The 16811-nt window shown below is 40.0% G+C and overlaps 1 protein-coding gene across 2 annotated transcripts in view; it reads left to right on the top strand.

Moving 5' to 3' along the window:
- The first annotated feature begins 2456 nt into the window (after positions 1-2456).
- Positions 2457-16811, top strand: part of RAB3C (RAB3C, member RAS oncogene family) — a 204183-nt gene continuing 189828 nt past the window's right edge. Inside the window, exon 1 of one of the 2 annotated variants that reach the window (XM_084801389.1) lies at positions 2457-2669. In XM_084801389.1, coding sequence (XP_084657515.1) covers positions 2652-2669 — 18 coding nt within the window. In that variant the 5' untranslated portion in view covers positions 2457-2651. Of the gene's footprint in view, positions 2670-3311; positions 3493-16811 lie in introns of those variants that run through there. The other variant, XM_084801388.1, reaches the window with a different exon arrangement.

Genomic DNA, 16811 nt, shown 5'->3' with positions numbered 1-16811 from the left:
TGATTTTCTGAAGAGTAAAACTATGCCTAAAATACAGATATTTTTAACTTACCTAGCAGCAAGTGTTGTCATAAGATTGATAGCACAATGCCAGAATATAAGCACTGCAGTGTATATAAAAGAATTGGGCATCACCTCTTTAAGTTTTCTTCCACTTTTTACTAGACCGTAGATATGACATAATAGCTTGAGCTCCATCGGCTATTTGGTACCTCAGTATAAGACTGACAGACAGCATCATGATTTCAAGCAAAATCAAAGTGCTCTGGTTTTAGAAAGATGTTCATTTCCATTCTACTTTTGTTTCTTTAGAAGACTCCAGGCAGAATTAACTTTTCAAAGATCTTTAGAGGCTCTAGGTTCTTTTTGGGGGGATGGGGGTTGAGACAGGATTTCTCTGTGTTGACCTGGCTGTCCTGGAACTCCCTCTGTAGACCAGGATGGCCTCGAACTCACAGAAATCTGTTTCCCTCTGCCTCCCAAGTGCTGGTATTAAAGATATGTGCTACTACAGCGCATTGAGCTTCTAGGTTCTTAAGCTTAATTTTTATGGGACATTTCACAAAAGAAATTCTAGTAAAACCCTAATTATCTCAATTAACAAGCTTTGATTTCAATGCCCACACCACGGTGCATGCACACAAGTGTGTGTGTGTGCACTTGCATGCACATGTGTATGGTGTACACAATAAATAAATAAATGTCAGAAAGATGTATACCTTTGTGTGTGTGTGTGTGTGCCTTACATTTTTAGAGGTCCTTCTGGTAGTTAGCAGTTATCCTGAAACATTGATTATTACCATTTATTTTGTTATTAACTGAGGTGGTTTGACTGAAAATGGCCTTCATAGGCTCATACACTTGACTGCTTAATTCCCAGTTAGTGGAATCTATTTGGGGAGGATTGGAAGGATTGGATGTGGCCTTGTTGAAGTAGGTGTGGCTTTATTGGAGGAAGTCTGTCACGTGGACTTTGAGGTTTCCCATGCTGTCCCCCACCTCTCTCTGCTGCCTACAGATCAGGATCTAAAGCTCTGAGAAGCTGATTCCTGCTCTTATGCTCATGGGCTAATCCTATGAAACTGGAACCAAACCAGCAGTTAAAAATGTTTTCCTTTAGACGAATTTCATTCATCATGGTGTTCCTTTATAGCAATAGAATAGTAACTAAGAAAATGATTTTAATTCTTCATTGTGTGTTATTTATTTATTATTTATTTAATCTACTTATTTATCTGCTTACTAATTTATTTTGGGTTTGTGTATGTGAATTCAAGAATATGCCCCAAACTGCACGTGGAAGTCGCAGGATAACTTGCTGGTGTCAGATCGCTCCTTCCGCTTTGTGGGTCCCAAGGATTGAACTCAGTCATCAGTTTTGGCAGAAGACATCATTACACACTGGAACTCCTCACTGGTCCTCTTTTTAATTTTTATGCTCTCTTTCTCTAGTCATTATGTGACTCATTCTGAGAGTTGATGATTTAAAATGTTCTTTTGAACTGTTATAAAAAATATTCACGTAGGTGATACCACACGACAGTCTCACTAATCAAAGATTAGAAGACAGGTTTCTGAGAAAAATGAAAAAGAAAAGAAACCAGCATTTTTGCTGTATCAAGTATACACTGCATAATTGTATGCAGCATATATGCAAGTGGACACTACATATACAGAGAGTTTAGAGGGAAAACTTGAGATTTGTGTCTTTGCAAAAAGTCTTTCATTATAAATCCTTTAAAAGCAGTGTTTCTTGAATTACAGCATAAAAACTGTTGGGGATGGTGTTGGAAATGTGCATCCTCAGGTCCTCTTGCCAGTAGAAGCTCTGGCATGGGGCCTGGGAATATGAAGGGTAATTTTTACTCCCAAGAGATGTTTCCAGAACATTTGAGGTCCAGAATGTCCTTTCTGCTGATCTGTCTAATAAGATAGAGTTCAAAGCTGATTTAAATTAACCTTTGCATGACTGCATGGGGGTATCATGAGGGTTTCTTCTTTTACTCTGCCTCTGGCGTCATAAATCTGACCTCATGGAAAGGTGGGGGTCATGACTAGATGAGTTTGCACTCTGAAGGTGGGGGAAGACTTGTCTCGATGACAGACTACACAGGTCACACATATTAGAAGTTGACAGCAGAGAGTAAATGTGACCAGCATGCAATTCAGAGACTTGAAAACCATGCTATCAACCGGTTCAGACGGGAGCAGAGTGATTGCAATACAAAGAAAGAGCTGCACGTTGAAGAAGGGACCCGGTAACTTAATGGAGGTCTCCCGTCTCATTCCGTGAAGGCGCTCCTGGGCTCTGGTGATGAATGTGTTCATTTTCTGTGACTTGCTTTGGGTAAATAACCCAGCGCCCTATCAGCTCTACAGCCCTCAGGTGGTGTGTGTGCGGGGAGGACTCAGGGAGGGGCTGCCTAGCACGGGCGCCCCTGGCACTTCCTAGGAGACTCACAGTCCTTTCTGGGCAGCTGTCATTAGAAGACTTCTGGGCTCCCTTCTGGAAGCAAGCCTCCCATCTGAACCCTTCGCTCGCTGCAAACCGCTTCTCCCTGCCTTTCTATTGTGCTCTGCCGCCTGCATAAGACCTTCACCTCCTTTGTAGTGGGAAGACTTACTTGAAGCTGTCCGAACTTCCGGCTGCAATGGAGCTGTATGGAAAGGTAAACAGAAAAAAATGCCTCGGTAGGCACAGCTAGAAATCTGGCTTTTGTGAACTGTGTGTGTGTGTGTGTGTGTGTGTGTGTGTGTGTGTGTGTGTGTGTGTGTGTGTGTGTGTGTGTTCGCGCTTGCTTGCGTGCAAGTTTCAAAGCAGTCGTATAGACGAACCGCTTTTCTTATATGCGTGCCATCCATCATCGCTTTCCCGCGTGATTGTTGAATAAGACTGTAAAACTACTCCGCTCTGGGTATGTATAAACTTTCCGGGTTCAGGATAGAGGTAAAGTAAATGCCCGTTTGCACTGGAAATTAGAACAAAGTGCCGAGTTTTCTAGCCAGATAGATACGGTCTAGCTTCCAAAAGAGATACTGAGAAGAGAAAGTCCTTGTTTGGAGTGAACTGGTGTCATTTTCGCCAGTGCACTTAGAGGAAATAAATGGACTAGCAAACTGAGAACCGTAACAACCCCTGTGGCTAGAAAGAAGCGAGGCTCCACCGCCCTGTGAAGCAGGAGGGGCAGGCCCGAAGGAAGCCTGCTGGGTCTCTGGGAGTTGTAGTTCACGGTTTTCCCATTTGCGCAGATACCTCTTAAGATTAAACTACAACTCCCAGAAGATCACGGGGTCCATGGTCAGTACGCCTGTGCAGAGTCAGGAGCGGACAGCTCTGGTGCTGATGTTGGAGCGAGCTACAGAGCCCCACGCGTGCGGAGTGTTCAGGGGAGCGCGCGGGTTGTGCACGCTTGACCGGGCTCCCGGACCAGAGCTTTTCTAGCAAGAGAGAAAGGCCATTTATCTACAATGAGACACGAGGCGCCCGTGCAGGTGGGTCTACAAAGAAAGAGTGCTCTCGGAGAAATTGAGAGGGTTTCTCCAGTCGCTCAGGGGACTTGATGAAACATAGATTAGGGCTGTTCATTATCTTTCCGGGCTCCGTAAGGAGGCTGAGTGTGGAAAAATGAATACACCGGAGCCTACAAAGTCTGGGCAGACCATCTCTTGATGTTCTTGGCTACCTAGGTTAGTGATAGAGGTATAAACTGGAGATTTTTCAGTCAACATGAATTAGCTGAGAGTTCTCCAAGGCAACCGGGTGGAGCGAATTCAGCTCGGTTAAAAACAGATTAAGAAAAGAAGAGCCAGCGCCAGTGTCTCCGAAGTCCTCTTAAAAAAAGAAAGAAAGAAAGAAAGAAAGAAAGAAAGAAAGAAAGAAAGAAACCAAGAAGGAGAGAGAGAGAGAGAGAGAGAGAGAGAGAGAGAGAGAGAGAGAGAGAGAGAGAGAGAGAGATTAGGGTTCCAGTAACAGAGGAAAAGAGCAGTCATTTACGCTATTATCTCAATGCTATGCCACCTTTGATCAATGCCTACTTAACTGGCTGGATCAGTTTCGAGGACCCTCTCCTCCCCAGCATTCCTGTGGTGAGGTGGCCATTCATGGTGTCATCAGATTCCGCATTTTAATCACACCTTTTGGGCTTACTTCCTTTAGGAATAAAGAGTACCCCTGTTGGAGCTACTCACCTAAGTTACGCTTTCAAGTAAAGACCAGTGTTGTTTCTCCTTTCTGTGTACAACTGGTTATTGGTAGTCTATGTTCATTAACCAAAGGAATGAGCCCATTGCATAACAGGAAGGCGTTTTATGAATGGGCTGAGAAGAGAAAAGAGCACTCCATTTGGAGTGTGCTGCCTCCCTTCAGAAACCACCTTTGTAGGCAAACTCAGCCACATAAATATTTGACTATCCAGTCCCAAACGTTTCTCATGGTTTTCTCGTGAGTCAAGGATTTTATACATCTGCTTTGATTTACTTTCAATTTATTTCATGAATGTGTGTGTGTGTGTGTGTGTGTGTGTGTACTAACTGGGATGTTAAATGAAAGCATTGTAGAATTTAATTGTTTGCTGGAGCCCTGGAATAGTGGACCCTTTGTGTGACATCAGATATTTCTGTTTGCAACTTAGCTTTTTATTATAGACCCAATGCAAAATGAGTGTGGACAGACAATAAAGACTGTTGCAATCAAGATATATTAGCTTATGATAATTTCCCTTGCTGGAGATGTTGCCAAGAGCCAAGCAGCTGAATTAGTCATATTTGATGATAAGTATATATTGGCACTTGCCTTTAAAACTGGATTGCCACACTTCACTTTATATATTTATACCAAAAGGATCATGTAGAACCCTGAATTTATGGCTTTCCAGAATTTGAAAACAAGTGGAAAATCATAATGCACACTAGAATTTAAAGTTGACTCTATAGATGCACTGACATCTTTCTGTCAAGTGACAAATAAAATAGTTATTGTATATCGATTTTATTTTTCTGTGTTGCTTAGACTGTTCAGAATATGAAATTAATGCTTTAGGACATATTTTAAATTATTGTGGGTATATACATCCATATATACTAGGTATTGTAAAACTGTACTTCAATGAAAACTCTAATGGCAAATTAATGTAAAAATTAGGTACCATGGAATTAATTTTCTGACAGAGACAGATGCTTTTCTATTTATGGTGTTTTAATTCACTGGAGTATATCTTTAGAATTTAAGATATAAGCTCCCCAAAGCTATTGTGAATACATGCATTTTAAGAAATCAGATTTGCCTCATATTTGACCACGACCCCTGGATGGGGAGGCCTGGTGGCACTCAGAGGAAGGATAGCAGATTACGAAGAAGAGACTTGATACCCTATGAGCATACACAGGGGGAGGAGGTCCCCCTCAGTCACGGTCATAGGGGAGGGGAGTAAGGGGAAAATGGGAGGGAGGGAGGAATGGGAGGATACAAGGGATGGGATAACCATTGAGATGTAATATGAATAAATTAATAAAAAAATAAAAAAAAGAAATCAGACTTGTTAGAAGTGTACTTAATTCAAGCACACACATTGAGTCATTTTAATAGATTATTGTTAGGGTGACTTCTATTATTTTCATACTTTAAATTTTATATAATAATTAAGAGCATAACTGTAATTTAGATTTTCTTATGCAGCAGTTACTGTTTCAGGATCCATTTTTCTAAACTAGAATCATATTCCATGTGAGGTTGAAAGATATTCTTTTTTTTTCTTTTTAAGGTTAAGTTGTACCCTCACTCTAAACATATGCCCCAATTATTTCTTTACTTAAATTTATAAAGGATGAGTCACAAAGAAAGCCTCATTTTCTATTCTCCTTGTCTTAGAGTTTTCTCTCTCTCTCTCTCTCTCTCTCTCTCTCTCTCTCTCTTTTTTTTAGTATTTAGTGCTGATGTAAAACAAAGTGGGCTTTTAGTTTATTGGATAGCTTCCTAAATATTATGGTTTTTTTTTTCTGAAATAAAATTCTTTGGAAAATATACAATGTCCATTATAAAGCATTAGATGTTCTTACATACATGGCTTTGTGTTCAGTTCACCGTCGTTGTCTTTGATTCTTGAATATTTTCTGTGAAACGTTTTTCTCCAAGTTGATAGAAAATAAGATAATACGTGTTTCTTGTGGTGACCACTATAATAATATGTACTGATAGTCTTGGACACTTATATTGTGTTTCTACCTGAAAAATCAAGGGTAGCATTTGCTAAGCATGGTGAGTTAAGAACTTTAATGTGGAAGGTGTTCTTTCTACTCTTCTCACTTAGGATATCAGTAACTCCTGAGAGCAAAATGGCTCAAGGAGCTGTGGGGCTCATGACTGAGGGCAAGATTTTGAGAACAGATTTAACACAGGAGCTAATTAAAGAAATAACTCCAGTCCACTCAGTGGGTGCCTGTGCCAGCCACTGTGCTTTGTATTCAGATGCCACTGTGTTTGTATATATGTATAAACCCCTCAGATGCATGATTACATATAGGTCAAATATTCATAAATAAGGCGTAAAATTCTATAAGTCACCATTACCTACTTAAAAGCAAACTTAATTGGAGCTTATCAAGATTAAATAATGCCTCAAATATCAAAGAGTTAAAATTCTACCGGATCTCTCTGAAAAAAGCTCATGTCATTTATTCTGTTTTGATTTCTCCAGAAGGTATAAATATGTGATGTAAAGAATGAGGAGCCTATTGGTAAATGTTACTAGCTCGTTTAATTGGGAACAAAGAAAAATATATTGAGCCTTTTTATGTTTATAAAATTAGCTTGTATAAACTAAGTATGTGGGAAGAGCCATTGTGTTATAAGCATCTTGTTGTCTACCCTTTTTCTAACTTCTTGTAGTCTCTTATGGGACCAAGAGAGATCCACTATCTCACACATTTATCATTTAGCTTAGTTTTTAAGTTTATCTGATAGAATCAGAGCCTTTGTATTAACAAGAGAACCTCAAACAAAAATGCCTGCTGAGGAGATGGAACAGATATGGGCTGTAGATATGGCTCAGCCATTAAAGGCTGGGCTCGCAACCAAAAACATAAGAATGGGATAGACTGCAAAGAACTGGCTAAAGATGAGCGGAAGTGAGACAAGTATGCAGATAGGCCAATGAGTGGAAGTGAGACAAGTATGCAGAGAGGCCAATGAGCGGAGGTGAGACAAGTATGCAGATAGGCCAATGAGCGGAGGTGAGACAAGTATGCAGATAGGCCAATGAGCGGAGGTGAGACAAGTATGCAGATAGGCCAATGAGCTTCCAATCACTACTGGCTTGATTTCTCTAATCTCTAAAGTGTGGTGTCTTCAGCAACAGTTGTTTTACCATCAAGATCTTACAGATAGGGAAGAGCAACGTCAGTAGCTTGCACTGTTTCGGGAGTCCCTGGGGCTGCCACATGACCAATAAGTTGATGGGCTGTGTCTCATAGCTGAATGTATCACTTTTCACCATGTATCAGGAATGACCAAGATCTCACTGTGTAACCCAGACAAGGCTTCAACTTGAAGCAGCCCTTCATCAGCCTTCCAGGGCTGCTGGGTTTGTAGGCCACGGTCTTGGCTTTGCTTGTCATTTTTACTGGGTAGTTCTCAGTGCTATCGATTTGCTCAGAATAGCCGACTGCCCTCAGCTTTTTCTCTTATTTTGCATTTTATTGATGTTGGCTTAAAAAAAAAAATCTCATGTTCCTTATACTTACATTATAGAAATTTAGCTCTTTTTAGGGTAGAGTTGACACAACTGGCTTTCGTTACTTCTTTTTCAGCTGGTAAATATAAGCATTCAAAGTGACAAAAGCTTCCTCTAAGGGTTGCTATGAACTTAGTCATAAGTTTCTGAATGTATTCCTTGATTGTATATCATTTCAAACTCTTTGTTTATTTCCTTAGAGTGTTTTGGTACGAATGTGCCAAATTTCCACAGGTTTATGTGTTTTCCAGATCTTGCCTTGATATTGATGATTCATTAAATTTTACTTATATATACTTATAAAGATTGGAATCTTTAAAAAATAATGTCAGCTGAATTTCAGATCAAAATAAGATCTTTTATGTGAACATTTCCTGTCTTTATGTGTCCTGTAGCTGTGAAGAGTAGCGTTGAAATGTCAAATTGGTCATCAGTGGTGTCATGAAGAGCTTCTGTGTCCTTACTCAGTTTGAATATATTTATCATATCAAGTCCTGAGAAATAGATTTTTCCAATCTTCACACACAGCAATGTTTCCCTCCTTTATGGTCTTGATTTTGGTTTTCATGTATTCTGAACCTCGACTATTAAATACACACACATTTGTAGTTGTGTCCTGAAGAAGTTCTTTCTTTCTTTCTTTCTTTTTCACTTCTGTCCTATAACGTTCTTTATTCCTGGTAATATTACTTTATAAATGTATATTATTAATAAAAGCATTGTTGCTCTAATGGTATTTATGTATATATATTTTTCATACTGTTGCTCTCAACTTTTATGTCTTTATACCTATAATATGAATTGTATGATTTATGTATAGTTGGGTCTTACATTTGTGTCCAGTCTGAAAAATCTCTGCCTTTTTTCCCCATGATACATGTATTTTATTTTTTTTGCTTCATGTTTAATTTCATGTAATTCACTTTACATCTCAACTGTAGTCCTTCTCTTCTCTCCTCCTGGTCTCTCCCTCCCAGCCTCTACCCTTATCCCGGTTCCCATTCCCTTTTTCCTCAGAAAAGGGGAGCCACCCCCAACCCAACCCAGCACATAAGTTGTATCAGGACTGAACTCCTCATTCACTGAAACCAGGCAAGGCATCCCGATTAGGGCAAAGAGTCCATGTCATAGCATCTGCTGAACTTACTAGGGGAGGTACATGAAGATCAAACTGTCCATCCGTCACATCTGTGTAGGGGCCCAGGTCCAGTCTGTGCATGCTCTTTGGTTGGTGCTTCCTTCTCTGTAAGGCCCCATGGGTCTAGGTTAGATGACATTGTTGGCCTTGCAGTGTTTTTATCTCCTCTGGGCCCTTCTATCCTTCCATCACACTCTTCCACAGAACTCCCAGAGCTCCACCTAATGCTTGGCTGTGAGTCTCAGCATCTGTTTCGATCAGCTGCTAGGGAGAGGGGCAGCTCTCAGAAAATGATGAAGTCAGGCTCCTGTTTGTAAATGTATCAGAGTATCATTAATGGTGTCAGGGGTTGGCTCTCTCCCATAGGGTAAGTCTCAGGTTGGGCCAAGCATTGGTTGGTCATTCCCTCCGTCTGTCTCTGTACATCTTGTAGGTAAGGTAAATTTTGGTTCAGAGGTATTGTAGGTGGACTGATGTTCCACTCCCACCACTACAGGTCCTGCCTGGCTCATTTGATATATTGTGATGGTTGATGTTGTTGGATTTAAACCAGCCATTTTGCCATTTGTTGTATACTTACTCTGTTTTTCTATTCCTCTGCTCTCTTTTCCTATCTCCAGTTTATGTAAATATTTTTAGGTATCTCAATTTCTTTGTAGTTTTTTAAAAATAGATACCTTGGCATTTTAAAGGATAACACAATACATAGCTAAACATCCTGCCTAGACTATATTATAATACCCCATATACTGTATAGTGAATTTGCTATGATACAATTTCATATATGTTACACTTACACTTATTATAATTTTAGCTTTAAACATAACATATGGTTTTTTTTTTCATTGCATACACACACACACACACACACACACACACACACACACACACTCACACTTTCCTGCCACCTATTTCCCATGTCTAGTATGCTTCCTATTGATTTGAGCTTTTATGTGGTACCATTTATCATTTTCTTTCTGCTTTCTTCAGCTTTACTTATACTATAGATAGACCTTTGTCAATACATTCAGGCTTTGTTTGTCTACTTTTTTTAAATATAAAATTTGTCTTGAATTTAGAATGGAAGCTTTTAATACACATGAGACTTTGTGTTGATTTTTTTTCCCCTTCCAGTGCTGAATGCTACTGTGTTATTTCCCTGTCTACTGGGTCCATTGTGTTGTGGGATCATCTGCTCTTCAGATTATTATGTACGTGTGTGTGTGTGTGTGTGTGTGTGTGTGTGTGTGTAATGCTTTTTTGTTTGCTTTGAATATATTTCTATTTGTCTTTGATATACCTGTTCTTTCCTTTGTAGTTTGTCAACTCGGAGAGTTGAAATGGCCTCTCAGGCATGAGCATTTATATACTCCAATAAATTAGAGAATATTTAGTCCTTATATTGCCAAATACATTTCCATGCAAGCATTCCACTCCTCTTCTCCGTAAGCCTTCAGCTGCATGTGAGCCAGGGTTCTGATATTCACTCAGGATCTACAGATGTTCTGCCGACTTCTACTTTCATTATTTATTGCATTGTATGATTTTTACCGATTTGCCTTCAAGTTCAGTCTTCTATGATCTATAGTGTTTTGTTAATTCAGATCCAGGGTCAATTCAATCTAGTTATTGTGTTATTCCATTTAGGCTCACAATTGGCTCCATTTAGACTGAAAACCGGTTGTTATCAGCCAAAGATAAATGAGCATTCTTGGGTTGAGAGATTAGAGTATTAAGAGAGTTTAATGTGACTTTGTAGTATTACTCAGAAAACCAAAAAAGAAATGTGGTTACTTGAGCTTCTTATTGAAGAAAAGTTACAGAAATGTAAACAATAACCCTACCACTTTGATTATACTTCATAAATTTGGGGTGTGAATATTGATGTTTGCATTTTAATATTACTGTTTAACTCTCTGTTGATTCTTCTTTCTCTGGTGCTGAACTTTTTGTGCCTTAAAATAGAAATTGTGGGCTTCAAGGTGCTCTTCAAAAATTGAATAAGGTATATACTTCTGAAAAATAAAATCAAAATATAATTTCTTTCACCAATTCATATCTTCTTTAATAGCTTCAATTCTATAGACAAAGAAAGCTCTACACAACATTAATATACCTCATAGTGTTTTGAAGTATCATGTCGGTTTTATTGAGGTCATGATACTCATACAATACACATATTATATGAAAACATAGGGGTGAGGGACCCAGATGTCCAAGCCTCCAGCAAATGTGAGGAAGTCTAAATCAGATTGGGTATACTAGTAGGATTTTTAAAAAACATTATTTTGTTTCCTCATGAGAAAAGTCAGAACTATGCCACCTAGCTCCCACACCCTTAGCTTTTCATACCCAGAACAAAATCATAATGTAACCTGAGCTGAGGCTGGGAGCCTTTTATCTGTCTATTGATTTTAGGTTAAACGTAACGTGTCAAAGATTCTTGTGTGACTTGTAAGGTGCCCAGTGGCCTTGATGCATATCTGATCTTATCAACCTGAGAATCTTGTAATCTAATACAGGTGAATAAATTCTCTTCCAGCGGCCATGGCCTGATGAGCCTTAACAAGCTTAAAGACAGGATGTGTGAAGTACTAGTTGGCAAATAATTATTTTTCACATCGCCCTTGTCTATGGTGTTAGAATTTAAAGATAGCTACTCTTTTGGAAATTTGATTCAATGAACACCCATCTGAGTGAGCACCTGACAGAAGGGATTGTCAAAGCACAGGCAGGCAGGCGTAAATGCGTACAAGTGGGAGTAGATTTATTCTTTATTGAGATGATACTTGCATAAGTAGCTTTGGATGAGAAGCAAGGATGTCATCATCAGTCATTTTAATTGGTGGAACCCCGTAATCTGGAAATGAAAGCACAGTGACAACAGGTTCCTCAGGGGTGGTCCAGATATTTCTTTGTCATAGAAATACGTGGACAGCGAGGTCCTGCCCTGCGGAATGTCCAACACAGTGCAGCCTTGACGATGGAATAAGGAGGAAAGTGCCCAGAACCAGGAAGAGTAGGCACTTTCCACACTCACCTGAATGGTTTAAACTATTAACAATGTTTAATGCCTTAAAGATGCTTAAAGGCAAAAGCTTGCTGGGAAACAATACATTAGAATTAACATGCAGGCTCATTTCCTCTAGCGAGAAGGCTTTAGTCCTCTAATACAATTCCTTATATCACATAGTGTTGGCCATATCTGGTCTGTTTTGCTTCTTATGGTTTTTTAAAATAACTTTGTATTGGTTCTTTGTGAATTTTCACATCATGGACTCCAATCCTACTCATCTCCTCCTCCCCTCATGTCCACCCTTGCAACTTGCCCCAACAAAGAAAGAAATCTTGTTGTGGAAGCTGTAGTTTTGTCACAGTGCGTCTCACAGTTTACTTTCTTGCCCAAATTTCTTTGGTTGAAAATGTTCATTGCAATGACTCCTCGGTCTGTTACAAGGCGTCTGGGTTCTACTACTCTATCAATACTGGAAGCTCTCTCAGACTCCTCAGATATCTTTCTTTTCCCCCTACTCCTCCTCTCAGATATCTTGTTGTTGCCCTGTGCCGTGGACATCTTGTAGTTTCGTTCTGTGGGATTGGCTCCTTCATGCACTTCAGCAGTTCATTGATGACTCCATCTACCCAGATGTCGGAATGGACCCTATTCAAATCCCCGGGTCTGGGCCTGACAAGGATCTCAGCTACTCAGCCCGCCAGCTCCCCTGCCCTACACAGACCTTCTTATGGTTTAAAGAAGACGTATTCTTATAAGAAATATTTGTAATTTCCCCATCTCAAGTTGGACACTGGGTATAAGTTTTTAATGCTTTCTAATAAAAATGAGGTAAGGTACCACAGTCTTATTTAAAAAATAAATAAATAAATAAAAAGGCTCCTGCTGAAAAAGCCAAAGCTACCTTCGGCAGAGCTCAGCAGATAGCTTGCACATTCTTTGAGAATATGATGCCTACTTATTGCTTTTAACAAAATTTCAATCATTCAATTTCACCAAAAAAAAAAAAAAAAAAAGACTCAGGAGCCAGATGCTGGGCTGAAAGCCTACTAGCTAAGAGAGGCAGAGAAAGCACTTGGATGACCTTCTTCCTCATTAATGTTCGAAAAGGAAAAGGAAACCCCCTTGTCCACGCCCTCACTCCCTTACTTCCTGTGTGTCTCTCTATCCATCCTCCTGACTTACTATTACTCTCTCTCTGTTTTTTTTCCCCCTATGTTCACTCCCAGGAAACTGGTCACTTACTCTGCCTCTTGACTTATGATTTATTTTATTTAATTAAAGCAGGAAGCTCTTGGACTAAAGGTGTGTGCTAGGGCTTAGACACACCGTAATTAGAATCAAGTTTTTGCAGTAGGCAACACAAGCTTGGTGTTCACAGTGTGAGCAAATACCCTGGGACAACAGCTTCTTACATGGTCACCTCCCCCTATTCTGATAGTGCTCTTGGTGAAGTAAAACAGCAGTGCACAGAAGAATCCTGTTACAGAGCGGAGCTGACTGATGGAGAAACCATTTCCCAGAATCATTTCGTCTAGGTTGGCTGTCCACTGTAGGGTGCTGGTCATTCTCTGCCACAGTCGATGTTAGAATAGTAGAACGTCAGGGTCACTGGAAGGAGTGGCTGGCCAACATAGCAGGACCTTTAGAATCATATTTCTGTGGCCTAGAGGCCTAGAATTAAATGTCAGTTTATTCAGTCCCCTTTTGTACAGATGCCTGAGAACTTGACCAAATAAGCCTGCCCTGGCTGCTGTGTGGAGGGTTCTGACAATGAGCTTCAATGCTGATTAATCAAAAGAACCAGGCATCGTGGCGCACGCCTTTAATCCCAGCACTTGGGAGGCAGAGGCAGGCGGATCGCTGTGAGTTCGAGGCCAGCCTGGTCTACAAAGTGAGTCCAGGACAGCCAAGGCTAACACAGAGAGACCCTGTCTCGAAAAACCAAAAATAAATAAATAAATAAGACAGAAGAAAAAACAGAAAACCATGCCCAGTGTCCTAGAGATGACTGACTCTTGGACCCACTCTGAACACCCACATTCTTCAGAAGTTTGAATTCATTTCCACACATCACTTGATTTTAAAGTTAGTGTAGCCTGTAAAATTTTAAATTTCCATTCCAGAATAAAAATATCTGGAACAAGATAAACACGTATGTAAGAACACAGCATTGAGTACTGCTGCCAAGGAATGATGAGATAGCTTATATGCATTCCATCCATATCTACAGGAAAACCTTTGATGTTTCCTTTATGTTTTGTTGTGGAAAGGCTTTTTTATTTTTATTTTATTTTTATGAATTGGATTCTATGTATGGAAAATGTAAATCACAAGATTTCTTGAAGAATCTCTTTGTTTTAAAATTTATTTATTTTGTCAAATCTGTGTATGATGAAGATAGCTCCCTGACTTCTAGGAAGAGTTTGGGGTTTGGAATCTCAACATCTCTTTTGCTCCTTGACAACCACAATAGGAGCAACTAGTCATACACCAAGCTTGGTAGTGTTAGCACCAACAAAACAAACCAACAAAGAAACAAAACATGCATGCCATGGGACCCCTGGGTTAGAGGCAACCAGGTCAGTTTGTCATCACTACACAATCTTGCCAAAATACATATTACATAGAAAGTATATTTAAAGTTTTGAATTTTGACCTATTCCTGGACTAGTAATATCAGTGTAAGGTGTGACACTCTTTTGACACTGATCAACATCATCCCTGCTCCCTTTAATCTACGTGTCCAGAGGGTAGACAGCTGACGTGCAATATACTATGCTTGCTGGGGAGGGGGGTTGGTGTGTTGCATGTATGTTTCCACCCTAGCTGTAGTTTCATCTTAAGACACATTGATCAGTATTCACTCCATTGTAAGGTGGAGGGCACACCCTCATGTGTATTTTACACTGTGTGTGTATGACATTTGCCTCTCTTTAACAAAGGGAGAGATGTTCCTTTTTAGGAGAAATTCATTTACCTCTTTCAGTATTCTTTGTCGTTTAAGTTTCAGATTTGATGAGAATAGAATGAACTAGCTAACTCTTGAAGGACACATTTGGTCCAGGCGATGAGGCCTCAGTAGTCAAGCTGAGAAGCTGAGATGGTCTGTAAAAATGTGATTTCTTTCACTTGGTCTTCCTTTCCACATCTTTAATTTCATCTTCAAGCTGGAGTGATAATTTCTGTTACTGTAAGGAAGACGCTCAGATGTCATTCTTGTTGTTATACAACTAAGATGAATAAACTGGTATTAGTCAGTGTTCCCTAGAGAAATACACACAAATTATATATATGGTATATATTAATGTATGGCATATATATATAATATATATATTAATATATATTAATGTATGGCATATATATATATATATATACATATATATATATACTATATATATAGTAGTTATTAGAGTGTTTTACAGGCTGTGGTCCAGCTAGTCCAACAATGGGTACCTATCAAATGGAAGTCAAATAATCTAATAGTTATTCATTCTAGAAGGCCAGATATCTCGGCTGGTCTTTCATATACACTGAAATCCCAAAGAAGCAGGTTCTAATGCCAGGGAAAGAACGAACTTGCCATCAAGGTCAAGATAAAGCAGGCAAAGAGCAAATGCTTTCTTCTCCCTCTTCCTTTATATACACTGCCTTGAGAAGATATGGCCCAGATTAAAGGTTTGCCTTCTGGCCTCAAGTGATAGGGATTTAAGGTGGGTCTTTCTACCCCAAAGCCCTCATAGGTATCCCCAGCATCTTGGGTTTTTAGTAAATTCCAGAGGTGGTCAAGTTGACACTTGCAAATAACCATAACAAAAGTAAAAATCGAAATTTCTTTGTTCCACCAGAGAATTTTAGCCACAGGGTCATGTGCTAAGAGAAAACAGACAGCCACACACAGAATCACAACTTCAGATAATTGAAACTGTCACATGAAACATTTTTGGGGTGATAGTTTGGCAGGGGATGGGGTCGGGGGAGATCAAAACTACATCTAAGGAACTGCCAAGTGATCAGTGCAAACACGTCCGAGAGCTAAATACCAAAGGGTTCCCATCTTAGCCTTCTACAGCTGTGTGCAATTCACCTCATAGTAAAGATCAGAGAAGAACATTCTCATGGTTCCAACATAGCAGGGGGTGGGGGCACAGTCATCCTGAGACATACCAGTCCATCTATAAGATGAGGGTACCCGTGACGAAGCCTGCTAGGCATGGTGAAGGGCTGGGTGTGAGCATGTGTGAAGCACATGCTATAGGGCCTTCCAGGTGCAGCTGCTGTTATCACTCAACTTCTCTGCGCGTGAGCTGTGCGCTATCCATATATACTCAAGTAGCTGTGCATACGTAGAGAAAAGTGAGGGCTTAAAGACAGCTATGAAAGGAGAGCACAAGGGCCCATTAACAGGTATGGAGGTTTGTGTCTTGGAAATGTTACGTAAATTGGCAAAGTAGTATAGACATCCTCCCCGCCTCCCCCCAAGTCCTGTGCGATGTACGTTCTCCGCCAAAGTAAAGTGATGATGATTTCTGAATGTTGTGCCCATTTTTCTAAGCTCTTGGCTTCAGAACCAGGGTAGGAGTTTAATCTTCTGTGTCTTAGCCACTTCCCATATCCTGGAAAACCTCCTGTCAGCTCCATGCTAAGGCAGCAGCCTGACATGTGTAGTGACTTGCCACGACTTTTCAGCTGGATCCTGGTAGAGCAAATGGTAGCGGACCATGGATAAACAGGTACATGTGTGCACAAAGGAGGGCTTGTACTGTGAGGGGCAGTGCAGGATCCAAATAACAGGCCTTTAGAAATTCTACTAATATTCTTGACTTCAAACTTTTCAGTCCTTTCCTTGGAGTTCTCTGGAATAATAACATCATAAGGCTAATAGTATTAGTTTTTTTTTAATGCTAATGACTGTGTTATAAGACTACTCTGT

This window comes from Acomys minous, assembly GCF_964271855.1.
Source record: "Acomys minous genome assembly, chromosome: 11".
Classification (NCBI taxonomy): domain Eukaryota; kingdom Metazoa; phylum Chordata; class Mammalia; order Rodentia; family Muridae; genus Acomys; species Acomys minous.
This window is presented reverse-complemented; position numbering and strand designations above follow the sequence as displayed.